Source organism: Octopus bimaculoides, chromosome 22 (genome assembly GCF_046866305.1).
Source record: "Octopus bimaculoides isolate indiv1 chromosome 22, ASM4686630v1, whole genome shotgun sequence".
Lineage (NCBI taxonomy): Eukaryota > Metazoa > Mollusca > Cephalopoda > Octopoda > Octopodidae > Octopus > Octopus bimaculoides.
The window spans coordinates 834,446-847,847 of record NC_142949.1 but is presented as its reverse complement, the minus strand read 5'-3'; the positions used below and the strand labels follow the sequence as shown (position 1 = coordinate 847,847).

Sequence of the window (13,402 nt, the reverse complement as noted above, 5' to 3'; positions counted from 1 at the left end):
TCCCAAAGTAACACAAGTGGAGTGAAATGATCAAAGTGGGAATTTTTATCATCACTTAACTGAAATGTCTGTTTTCCATACTGGAATGGGTTGACCAGAGTTGTACCAGGTTCCAGTCTGATATGGCATGATTTCTCCTTCCGACCTAATGCCAACCACTTTACAGTGTGGGATGTAAGTGCTTTAAACATGATACTGGCACACGGTTCTTGCAGGACAATCCTCTTTATCGAGGGATGTGGGTGGCATTAGACAAAATTAGTTGGCTTTCTGCTTCCTAAAAGTTTCTAACGTAAAGTACAGATACATGGGGATAGAGAGAAGTTTCAACAATGTTTGACCCAAATATTTTATGTCCTCAGGTCTGGTGATGTAAGACTTAGCAACAATTTGTCAAGGCTGAACAACATTCCTTTTCAGTATATACAACTTTATTTATAGAAATACTTAAATGATTTTTCCAAAGTTTCAAATTCCCCAACCCCAGCATCAAAAAAAAAAAAAAACTTATTAGATACAGAACTGAGATAAGATTGCGTATATGAATTTTATTATGTATATATATATAATTTTATATGTAATGTAGGAACAAGACATAACAGTTTAATCAGTTCTTTTATTACTAGGCCACAGATTACGTACTGAGATTGGGATTGAACCTACAAAGAGGAAAATTCAAATGTAGGAGCAGAAAAAAATTGAAGGAAATTAAATGGCTGATGGGAAACTTGAGGCAGAACAAGATACAGAGATTGGTTTTGAAATGTTACTTTTTCCCATCTTTTTTCTCTTCTTTCTTCTTATCCTCTTCGGGTTTGGTTAAAGAAGTCATAGCATTCCTAATGGCTTCACTCTCTGGGTCAACACCCGGTAAATTTTCCAATACACTTTGAACAAAAGCTGGGTCATTCATAACTTCTGAATAGTCATCTTCCTCTGCCTGCATAAGTAAGCAGAAACATAAGAGGTTTGTTAAGATTAAAAAGAAAATAATAAACTCTCTTTCTCTCTGTGGAAACATTATTTCCATACGCATCTAGAACACTTCCTCAGCATCAGTAGAAGTCTGGCAATGTCCTTGGGTTCTAAAGAGTGCTAATGGAGCACACTGTCAATACTGTAGACTGAGCAGAGTGGCAGCAAAAGAATGGTACAGTTCTGAATTAAATGTCTTAGGATACTTAGATTTATGAATTAACATTGTGAGTGGTCATCTGTTGGGATTGATTGATTAGACTGATGCAATCTATAAATAGATTGGGACAGCTTTTCTACCCAGAATTCTTTGTTATAGAATTTGTGTAGAGCAACAGAAGGAGAAGAGGCATGAGAGATTTAATCGAAGAGTGCGGGGAACAGTGGTGGACTGTCGAGTATTACCACCTGGCACTGGGGGCTAGAGGATTCATTGAAAGGAAAATGGCAACGTTATTTAAAAGAAGGTTTGCATTTTTGAGCTCAGAGCTGAGAAAAGTAATAAGGATACAGGAGGAAGTTGACAAAGCCAGCTTCTATAACTGAAACGAGAAGACCCGAAATGGCTCATAAGCCATAACATGCTGGCTGAGAAAAAGCATTGCTAGATGAAGCTGGCTGGCCCTTAAGCAGCGTTGCTGTTTGACAGTTGTGCCAAGGGATCAACCTCATTCATTGCACGCCCTACTCCTTAATGGTTTGAAGGATTGTACCATCAGACAGCTAGTTGGCCCTGGCTGCTGGAATTGAAACTAACACGATGCTGTTGGAAAGTAGGTTTAGAGAGGGCACGGGCCAAAACTATGCGTCCTTCCCCTCCATTGGCCAGTTGAAGTTTAGTGTCATGTGACAGTTAGCTGGTGCTGGCTGTTAGAGCCTACCGGCGAGTGTTTAAGAGGGGAATTTGGCATGATGGTCATTTGCCCACTGACATTTGTTGATGCTGCATTGAAGAAACCAAAGAACAAAAGGCCAAAAGAAAAAACACATTCAACACCAGAGCTGAAGACAGCTCCAAAAGTCGGGGAAGGGAAGATTGGGGGCTAGGGGCATCGCCATGTAAATGGTAGAGAAGTAGGGGCCGAAACTGGACGTGGATCCTATAAAGCAGCTGTTGAGGTATCAAATCACGAAATGTGATTGGAATTCCTAATGGATATAAGGAAAAAGATATTTTGCAATAAGACTTTGTTACCTTTTTTTCAGATTCATAGCCAGCAGTCTCCATTGGAGATGGGGCATCCACATCAGTAACACCTGGAACAATAAACAGAGGTGGATGTATAAACAAGAATCCTACAATCAAGTGTGTATGTGTGTATCTATATGTAGTAAACCCTTATTTTAATGGATTTAAAGAGAGAGAGAAAAGACTGCAGTTGTACGATCAAGTAATAATGTGTATGAATGAAGACAGCTGCAGCAAGAAGTTCCCGATCTTGAATTGTCGAGAGAGCTAGAATGGGTTCTGATCACAGGTCTGTTTATTGAGGGTTGACCCAGGCTAATCCTCAACAAGTTATTGTTCCTGGGAATAGAGAAGCATGGAATTACCTGGATTCTGCAACGACATCTGCATAGCATATGCAATTTGTTCCTCTTCACTCATCGAAGAAATATCTGGAACAATGTTGGCAGCAGGGACAGCTGGGAAATCAGAAACTGTCTTGGTTGCAGCGGCAGAGGGAAAAGCTGAACCTCCACTAGCAGGGTTTTCATTTTCTATCACCGACATCTTGAGAGCACGTTCTAATAATGCTTCATCTGTAGTTGCTGTAAGCATAAAGATACACATCTAATATAATCATTTCCATTCAATATTCATATCAGTGATCAATCAAAATGTATTTAAAGACAGACTGCAAAATATTGAATAACAGAAAAACATTAAAAAAAAAACCCTCAGCCAGTTATGAATATTTTTTTTTGTATGTTACATGTTACCTTCAATATTATGTTAAGAGAACCTTCACTCGCATACTAATATTAAAATGCCAAAAAATCCTGGATGGAAAACAGTTTGCAAAATCAAAGTCCAAACAAAAATTCTTTGCTCGAGTGAATACTTTCAACATTCACAAAACAAATACAATTCCATGGGTCATCCTTAGTTGCCATAACAGTTTTGGATATCAATCTGCCTGAGACCGAACCAAGTCACAAGTTCTATCACACAAAACCAACAAGTTTTGTAGTGCTCATATCTAATTAAAAATCACACACACACACAGAGGCTTCTTTCAGTTTCTGCCAACCAATCCACTCACAAGACTTTGGTCCACCTGGGGCTAAGGCAGTCACTCCAGGCATCACACTTCCGCAATACAAACAGAAATATTGGTTTCAAATCTTGGCACAAGGCCAGCAAGTTCAAGAGAGAGAGGTTAAATCAATCACATCATCCTCAGCGCTCAACTGGTCCTTATTTTATCGGCCCCAAAAGGATGAAAGGCAAAGTCGACCTCAGAATGTAAAGACAGATGAAATGCAAGCTCAGTATTTTGACGATTGCACTAACGACTCTACCAGTTCACTGCCTTACACAAACAGAAATATTAATTAAACAAGGTTGTTTACCTGTAGTTTCAGCTGACTGCATTTCCGTGTCCTGAATTGGAGCACTTGCTGCTTTCCTGGCTTCATCTTCCTGTCGAGCTCGTTGTTCTTCCATCGAGACTCTCAAAGCCTACAAACCAAAATTAAAACGGATTTTCATAAATGAAACATTTTTACATCAACAACAGAAGAAAAAATTACAGCTGAGAAATCAAATTCCCAAGCTAAAATAATTATTTTCAGATGTGATACAATCAGTTGCATCTAATAAACTTCTGCATGTTTCAGAACTATTTTACAACTGTACTTGTTTCGATATCAACATTAGAATTCATACTTTGCAACAATTATGAGGTAAGACACAGAAATGGTTCTAGCTAAAATACAGGTGCCACAGTCAACACCATTTAATGTCTACTTTAACAGCTGCTTCTGAAGGACAAAAACCATGTTACACAGTGTAATCACAGCTATGAAATAATGAAACTGGAAGTCCCATCAAAGTCATGCACAGTTAATATTTCATTACATGAATAGTGATTAAAAGTCATTCAACACAGGTGAAAAAATAAACGAATGTGATCAAACTCACCAAGGCTAATTCAGGATCTTCGTTGGGATCAACTCCAAATTCATAACTAACAATGTTTAATCCAGGAGCTGCACCATCTTCACCGACAACAATGGCAGAAGACGAAAGAGCATCAGACAACATGGGACCAGACGGTACCGTTAAAAGATGGGAACTGGAAATATGTGAATAGTTCTGTGAGAATGGGGATTTAGTAGAAAGATTTAATTCACTGTATCAAGTAGAATACAAGTCATTTATGAACTTAGTGTGTAACAGTTTAGTTCCTGACTGTAGCCATTGAAGACTTTAATTAAATTCATTAACATCAAAATATCGGATAAATAGACATTTGCCCTGATTGAAAAACAAAAACAAAAATAAGTAGATGTCTGTCTTTCTTGGCAATCTCCTTGTTTGCTAAGAATTTTGTATATTAAATCACTGCTTCTTTAGGGAGGTTTTAAGGAACCTCAAAGCTTTATGAAAAAAATTGTGGGGGTTGCACAAGATAAATGCCTTTTAATAAAATTTAATACAAAATGGTATTCATCACTTTCAAAATAAATATGGTGTGGTTCCTACAATTTTTGGAACTGCTGTATTAAATGACAAAAATCAATCATGGAACACGAATAAAGGAAAAATGCATTATTGGAGGCACCGAGGAGGTATCTCCAACTATGTATTTGCTATTTACAAATGTTTTGTTAACTGAGAAGATATTTCCTTAGCTATGGAAAATGCAACTGAAAACATATCTAGTTTAACTTGCCAAGGAAATAGATGATGCGTTTTCAGAAATAATCACCCATAGATGGATACCTCTGCTATGGAAAAAAATTAAACAAATATGTCACATTTGTTTAAGATAAATAAGAAAATAATAATTACAATAACAAGTTGAATTGAAAATATTGATTTCATTTGATTAGAATTAAGGTTAATTTTTCTATAAGATTTTATATAAACTCCAATATATTTTATCAATAGCATCCATTTTCCACCAAAAGTAAAAGACATTGATTACCAAGGCAGCATTTGAACCTGAAACCAATTGGTACAAATCTAACTATTCAAGTGCTTCTGGTTCAGAAATATAACTTTGGTAGAAGATCAAACTACTCACCTGGTGCCATCTTTACCATTTATTGTATTAATGAGTGCAGTTAATTTCTCAGTGTTGATAGCCTTCCGATGAGTAAGAAGAAAAAAAACAGAAAAACAAAGAAATAAATTTTAAGTTCCAGAATGACATGAAAATAAAAAATTGTTGATTTATTTTTCTATAGAAACAGAATATTAAATAATAATTCAGCCAAAATATTCTACTTGCTTTCTGTCTAAAGCAGCCATATCCAGCCCCTTACACCTACCCTACAATGTCATTATAAAAACAATCATCATAATCTTTTATTTGACAGAGGAATCTGAAATGGTAATGGGTTCAGGCACTAACGTATAAGCAGGTTAAGAAGTCGCATGAACTATAATAGTTTCAAAGTTAATGCAGGATTAATTTAGTCATGCATTAAATTAATAAATGTATGATTAATTTAAAACAATATGAATAAATAAACATTTACATTTGACAAAGTAATCTGAATGCTAAACGATAAAAGTCCCTGCAGGGATCAAAAAGAAGTTGCTGAGGTAGATTTTTCTGCAGCTGTCTACCCCTCCTGTCCATCAGTCCTTGTGCCTGTTTCTAAGCAAGGTGATCTCTCTTCCACTGGCTGGACATGCTTTCACAGAAGACTGGAAACAAGGGACTCAGTTTGTATATTTGTGGCACTCGTGTAATATCAAAACAAGGAGACACACGACAAGTACCTTCCAGTTTCCATCTACCAAATCCCATCACAAAGCATTGGCCAGCCCAGGGATCTAAAAGACTCTCACCTAAGGTGCCATACAGTCAGGCTGAATATGAACCCAGCCACTTCTTAACCCACACCTAATACAAAATATATAAAAGCAAATAAACCCAGTAACTCACTTCTTCTCCAAAATTCACAACATCAACATTCACTTTTTCTTTTTTCAATTTTTTACCAATTTTCACAAGCTGAAAGAAAGAGAGAAAATAGAAATAATACATTTCTAAATCTCTCAGAGAGATTTATACAGTAGTAACACGATAAAGTGGCGGTATGTTGTCAACTTAATGTGACAGTCCCATGAAAGGGAAGAATACTATTTATGCTTCTAGGAAGAAGCTATTTAGCCTTAGGAAGCACTGCTTCCTGTCGGCCTTGACACAGGGAATGGGTCAAAGCCGACAGGAAGCGGTGCTTTCTAGGGCTAAATAGCAGTAGTATGCTTCCCTTTCATGAGACTGTCACATTAAGTTGACAACATACTACCACTTTAAGAGAGAAAATATCAGTCTTGTAAATGGAATGTGGCTGAAATAATAATAATAATAATAATAATAATAATAAATGCCCTGATGCAGTATTTGAATTGGCAATCATATAAACAGCAGGTACAAATGACCTTTATAATTGTATTTTACTTATTTTAGACTCAAATTTATATCTAATTCAGATAACAGTAAAATATTTTAGTTTGTTTCTTGTTTTTTGGTTTAGTCATTTACTTAACGTCCCAAAGAGACACACAAGCAAAATGGTAGGAATACAACCATATTCAACTTGTCCCTTTTTCTTCTCTAGGCTCTTCTTTTTTTATTTATTCTTCAGTCTGATGAAGCTCCATGTTTCAGATCGGTTTTATTACCAAACATGATAAATATTTTTAGCATATCAGTGGCAATACCATACAACATAGGAAGCAGAAACAGCTTTTAGATGGGATGCAGTCTATTTGTATTGAATTAATAAATAATAATTAATGCAAGTCAATTGTTGTTCATCGATTTCTCCATTTTCTGTCTTCTTTAAATTTCTTTTTTATATTTATTTAAATTACTCTCATTGGATAGCAGTCAAAATAACAATGATTTTTATTTACAAACATCATCGTTGTTTAAACTCCAATAAACTCTGTCTGGTCTATGTTTGCATGTGCCAGATGGAGTTTATAGATGTAGACTTTCTACGGATGAATGCGCCTTGTTGCCAAACCTCACTTGCTTCCAAGCAAGGTAATATTTCCTTATGAGCTGATAGGTTTTTTTGGCAGAATATTGGAAAGGAATGACACTGTTTTCTGTATCTAAGAAGAGATAGACAGATGCAGATTTTCTTCTAGCGTTTTAATAATGAAATGCAAAAACACATCTAAATTTATATGTTGGTGTATCTCATGTAATACAGATTTCTAACATAAACACTAAAAATTTTGAGGAATGGGTATCAAATGTTTAACCCAGTAAATGGTTATTTTAATTGACCCTGGAAAGATAAAAAGCAAAAGCCAACCACAGACGAATTTGGAATGGAAATCAACATGAAACTAAATATTGTTGAGTATTTCATCTTTTGTTCTACTGATTCTTCCAAACCATCTCACTTCCAAACTATTGGTATAGGACCATATAAACAACAAATAGTTTAAAAGAAGAACACATGTAAAACAATACCTCTTTTTCATCATCTTCAATAGGGCTGGCCACAAATATTACAATTCTCATTTTATGGTTTCTTCCTTGACGATGTTTGAGAGCCAACTGCAACAAAAACAACAGCAATAATAATAATAATAATAATAATAATAATGACTTCAAATTTTGGCTCAAGGTCAGGAATTTGGGGAACGGAGTAAGTCAATATTACATTGACCCCAGAACTCAACTAATACTTATTTTATTGACTCCAAAAGGGTGAAAGGCAAAGTTGACCTCAGCAGAACTTGAACTCAAAACATAAAGATGGACAAAATGCCTATAAGCATTTTGCCCCGTGTGCTAATAACTCTGCCAGCTTGCTACTTCAATAATAATAATAATAATAATAATAATAATAATAACAATAATAGTTTCTAATTTTGGCAGAAGGACTTCAATTTGGTTGGAGGGAACCAGTTGATTACACTGTCTCCAGTGCTCTGCTAGTAACTACACTGTCTCCAGTGCTCTGCTAGTAACTTATTTTATCAACCCCAAAAGGATGAAAGGTGAAGATGACCTTGGAATTTGAATTCAGAATGTAAAAGCCAGAAGAATTGCCACTCAGCATTTGCAGATCAAAAATGTGTAAGGGACAATGATGTATTACTTGGTAATAAGCTTATCCACCTAAAATAGATAAAAGGCAAAGTTGACCAGTGGGATTTGAACTCAGAACATAAATGGGCTTTAAATATTAATTTCTAATATAAGCACAAGAGCCAGAAATTTTGTGGAAGAGAACACTCTAATATTTGATTGGTAATTTACTTTACTAAACACCAACAGGACAAAAGACAAAGTCAATATCAATGAGACTGAATTCAAAATACATGCAGAAGCATCAATGGGTGCCACTTTAGCAAGCACCCATTGCTATCCATGCAATCTTCCTGGCCATTTACACTTTAGCATGCTTTCTAACCCTAACCTTAAACCCATTCCTAACCCAGATCAACACCCATCAATGTATATCCTTAACACAATGAACAGAAAACCACCCAGATGGCAGTGTTTCTGCACGTATTATGTTGCAGATTAAATATATTCTATTCTTCTCAACATCTGATGATACTTACATGAGCCACCCGGATGGCAGTTCCAAATTTGATATAACCATTTGGTTGGACTTGATGTAATTTTGATAATATCCTGCCCACATCCGTTGTTAATGTAACCAGAACTTTCACACTAGGAAAATGAAAGCAATGAAAAGAGTGGGGAAAAAGAAGAGAAAGAGATTACGTCAATTTCATGTTTTCACGATCTTGTATTGTGGGGAGAGCAAAATGCTCATTGCCAGGTTTGTTTTTGCCTGAGCAGGTTAAAGTAAGAGTTGTAAATGTCTGAAATGTTGCTAGGTGGTCCTTTAACCTTTTGTCAATCCTGATTGAATAGAACTATGATCAAATGTTTTCTAGCAAGAACCACTTTTGTCTTTTATTCAGACACAGTAAATCTAAGATCACATTATCCAATGCAGTAGAGAATGCGAATAGAATTTTTATGAAATAAAATTGTACAAAATGGATTTAGTACAGTGCAGAGGAGTGAGAAGTAATAAAGGAGTGATGAGGGAGTAAAGCAGGTTGGCATACTGTCAGCAGGTTCAGAGCATTGTAGTAACAGTAAGAAAGACAGGGAGTGGACAATGTAGTAGTAGTTGCAGTGATGATGAGTGATGCGTTCGCTATCAAACACACAGCCTCCTCTTAGATACGGTCTATTGTGGTTTGTGTGTGTGTATGTGTACACACACTAGATATAGAAGGGCATACTTATTATGAGCAGTTTTGTAAACCAAGCCACAAATTTGATATAGTGAATACTTATAATGGTCACTTGAGAGCAAATAGTGGGGTATCCAGCAAATATGTGTGAACTGGGAAAATGTAATCTAGTAATGACACACACACACACAGAACACTCTGAGATTAGTATCTGTGCTTCACTGATGCTAACTCAAAGGACTTCAGATAAATTCAAAGATAGAAGAATATAGGATTGCAGTTCTTTGAGTCCAAAGATCACAAGGAAGAGTGGCACACTCTCTGCAAATATTTTCTTCCTTTCTTAGTTGTTTTAAAGTGAGAGTCAATCCATCCAATCGAATCCCACTCTTTAGGCTTGGAGCTCTGACCCCAGTGGTTCAGACCTGCCAAGCCAGTGACCAGCAAGCTGTAGGTTTTTACACTGGCATGGTTTTCTCCCAGGTGAATTACCTTACAATGCTGGAGAGCTCCACCTGACCTGAAGTTGCTGGAAGGATGTCAAACAGGGCACTGGACCACTCACTGATTTGCTGTTAAGGTTCACTCTTCTAGCATTTTTCGTTCCCAAGGTACTTACAAGGCAGTGAGGGTTTGTGCTTGAAGATTCTTCCATAACATTCTAATTAATCCATAGCCGGGGCCCTCTCAAGGTGCTAATGCTCCCTGTCAGAGTACACTTGGGAACAAAACCCTGGAACTCCCTGAACTCCCAGGGATCCACTACTGGATGCAGTTTTAAGTCATACCAGAAGAATATAGAGACACATAGTTGAAAGTCAAATGTGAATTGAGAAAAACAAAAAACTAAAAATGATACTTACTCAGACATAACTAATAAACCAACATTATTTTCTGGGTTTGATCGTGTTTTTGATAAACAAACAACATTGACAGCATCTTGCTGAGCATGAAGCCTTGTAGGGGTGTAGTCCCCATTTCTCATATAATCACTGTTGTCGACACTACAGAGAGAAGGACACAATCGACAATTGTAGAATGAATACTGGAAACATTTAGAGACACAGATAAAAAAAAAAAAGAAATTGCAATTCAAGGTTGATAAAGGTAAATTGCAGCTGAGAAGATATAAACTAGGAATTGTGAATAGAAAGAAGAGTTGGGAAGTTAAAATTGTAACTTAGGACAAAGAAGACTATTTTTTCCAGTTTTGCCAAGTTGAAAACATAGGTACAATTATTTCTAATTTATATATGAGTAGGAAAGACATACATTCAAATGCACACACCATACACAATATAAAAATGTTACTTTTAATCTTTTAAATGCAAGAAATGATTCAGTGAAATCTTCATTATCAATAATATTGTGTAAGACATTTTTTTGTCCTTGAGTAGCAACAGTTATTTCCGATTTGCTTAACCCTAGAAAGTATGGAAAATGGCTAATATTTCCTTCAAACTTTGCTTTTCTTACATTTATTTAAACCTCTAAGAATCTCTCGAAATACATGGCTATCATGCTTCCCCACTACTCCTGCTCAGAGATGCACATATCGTCAGCCACTGAGGGACATGTTCAAGCGGTTAAGGTCAAGCAACTGACAAGCAAATCTGTGATATTGAGCAGAATATTTGCTATAATGATATTTCTGCTTCAGCAACTCAGCACTGAATCTGTGTGAAATGTAATGGAAAATAGGTTAGTTTCAAAACATTGATGTCCAGATCACAAAGGCAAAGTTTGAAGGGAATAGTAGCCATTTCCTTTGATTTCTAGATGGAAGCAAATAGGAAATAACATTTACTGACCAAGGACAAAAAAAAAAAAATTTTAATTTTGTTACACAATGTTATAATAATAACTTGAGAAACAAGTGGTAGGCTACCTTATTATTCCCTCCCCCTCCTTTCTTCTTTCACCCACCACACCACCACTCATCAGCAGTCCTGCCTTTTCTTTTGTCCAGAGCAGTGGTTCTCAACCATTTTTCCCCTATGATACCTCTTGATCCCTGTTTCACTCAGACGACCTTTCATAATCATTTGATGTTTAAAAAATCCTATTATATTTTTCTTCATCATCAACATTTAATGTCCATTTTCCATGCTGACAGGGGTTAGTACGTTTGACAGGAGCCATCCAACCAGAGAACTGCACCAGGCTCCAGCTGTCTGTTTTGGCATGCTTTCTATGGCTGGATACCCTTCCTAATGCCAACTACTTTACAAAGTGTACTGTACTTTCGATGTGGCACTAGCACAAATGCTCCACATGTGGCATTTGTACGAGTGCTTACTACATGGCACTGGCATGAGTACACCTTATGTGGTGCTCATATGAATACTTTAACATGTAGCGCTGGCATGAGTGCTTTCCACATGGTGCCACAAGCTCCTAAGACAAGGACCTTTTGGCTAAGAGAGAGAGTGGGAAGCATGGCCATAAAGAACCTGTTTTACTCAGCTTGATACTTTCTCAAGCACAGCAAATCGCCAAAAGTCTCGGTCCCTTACCATCTTCTCAGTAAGATCCAATGTCTACAGATTCTTTCTCACCACTTTGTCCCATGTCTTTTCTGGTCTATCTACAGGTTTCTTATACTGCTACTCCCCAGCCTTCTCAAACCGCCACTTCTCACCTACTCTTTCCCAAGTCACTCCCTACATCTTTTGTCCCCAACCTCCCCATACTGATATTTACCAATGACCACACCTTCACCTCTACTTCCTCACACCCTTACTTTGCTATACACTGAGAGTACTCTCTAACTCATGTATAATACTGTGTAGCCATGTGTCTGCTCTGTAACAAGGTACCAGTGCCTGTCACTCTATCATAATTTTAGCCTCTCACCACCAGGCATAAACCCCTCTCCCTCTCTACCGAGGGGGCTTTTTCTTTGTCTTGTGAGTTACTTGACGATCTCACTAGTGCCAGCATCACGGGAAAAGCACACAATACACACTGTAAAGTGGCTGGCGTTAAAACGGGCATCTAGTCATAGAAACCATGGCAAAACAAACATTTGAGCTCAACGCGGCCCTCCGGTTTGTTGGATCCTGTCGAACCCTTTCCAGAGTGGAAGACAAATGTCGAATGATGATTATATACATACATAATCAATATAGTCGTTGGTTATGGCTGGTCAGAGAGATACCATTGGTTTCGTATCTATAATGCTCTTAGCGGTGACTTGTAATTATTACGGCGAAGGTAAAGAATACGCACACAGGGTGACAACGGCTTTTGTTACCCCGAAAACGGGTGGTGTGCGTATTCTTTACCTCCGCCATTATTACTGCTCTAAAGGTTTTAAGAATGTGCTTTTCAGACTTATGAACAACTGACCGATTATTGGTTATGTGCGTGCATGTGTGTGTGTATATGTATATGCCTATATGAGGCTGTGTGTGTGTGTGTGTGTGTGTGTGTGTATGTATGTGTATATATATATATATATATATATATATATATATATATATACCTGTTTGAGAGAGAGTGTGTGTGTATATATATATATATATATATATACCTGTTTGAGTCTCTGTGTGTATACACATATACATATATATATATATACACACACACTTGTGTGCAGTGTACGTGTTTGATAGATGTAGATTTCAATCTTACGGAACAGTAAAAGAATTTCGTTTAGAGATAGCATATAATAATAATAATAATAATTAATAATAAAATGCCATTTAAAAGAAGGTAAAAAGAACAGTAAAAAAGCTGAATGGAAAAAGGAAAAAAAAATGAGAAAATTTTCTGCAGCGTCAGAAGCATGTCTGAGAGTGGATGGATGTAATTGTGGAAGAAGAAACGGTGGACGAAGGGGAAATATTCCTTCGTCGGTTGTCGAAAACGATTTTCCGTAGAAATTTTCTGTTTAGAAACCAAACAAGAAAAGGAAATTAGTTGAAATTCTATTTACCAGACCATCGTACTTTCGATCACCATTTTGTCGGATTTTTTTTTTTGTTTAAAATAATA

At 36.7% G+C, this 13,402-nt stretch overlaps 1 protein-coding gene across 1 annotated transcript; it reads right to left on the bottom strand.

Moving 5' to 3' along the window:
* Positions 1-413: 413 nt before the first annotated feature.
* On the bottom strand, positions 414-13,398 carry LOC106877121 (26S proteasome non-ATPase regulatory subunit 4). The gene is made up of 11 exons (XM_014925917.3): positions 13,344-13,398; positions 10,267-10,407; positions 8,753-8,864; positions 7,650-7,736; positions 6,102-6,170; positions 5,232-5,293; positions 4,124-4,277; positions 3,553-3,661; positions 2,530-2,748; positions 2,171-2,232; positions 414-940 (listed from the first exon to the last, which is right to left on the bottom strand). Exons 1-11 carry the CDS (start codon positions 13,367-13,369, stop codon positions 767-769), a joined length of 1,215 nt encoding a protein of 404 aa, XP_014781403.1. The 5' UTR covers positions 13,370-13,398; the 3' UTR covers positions 414-766.
* Positions 13,399-13,402: the final 4 nt, after the last annotated feature.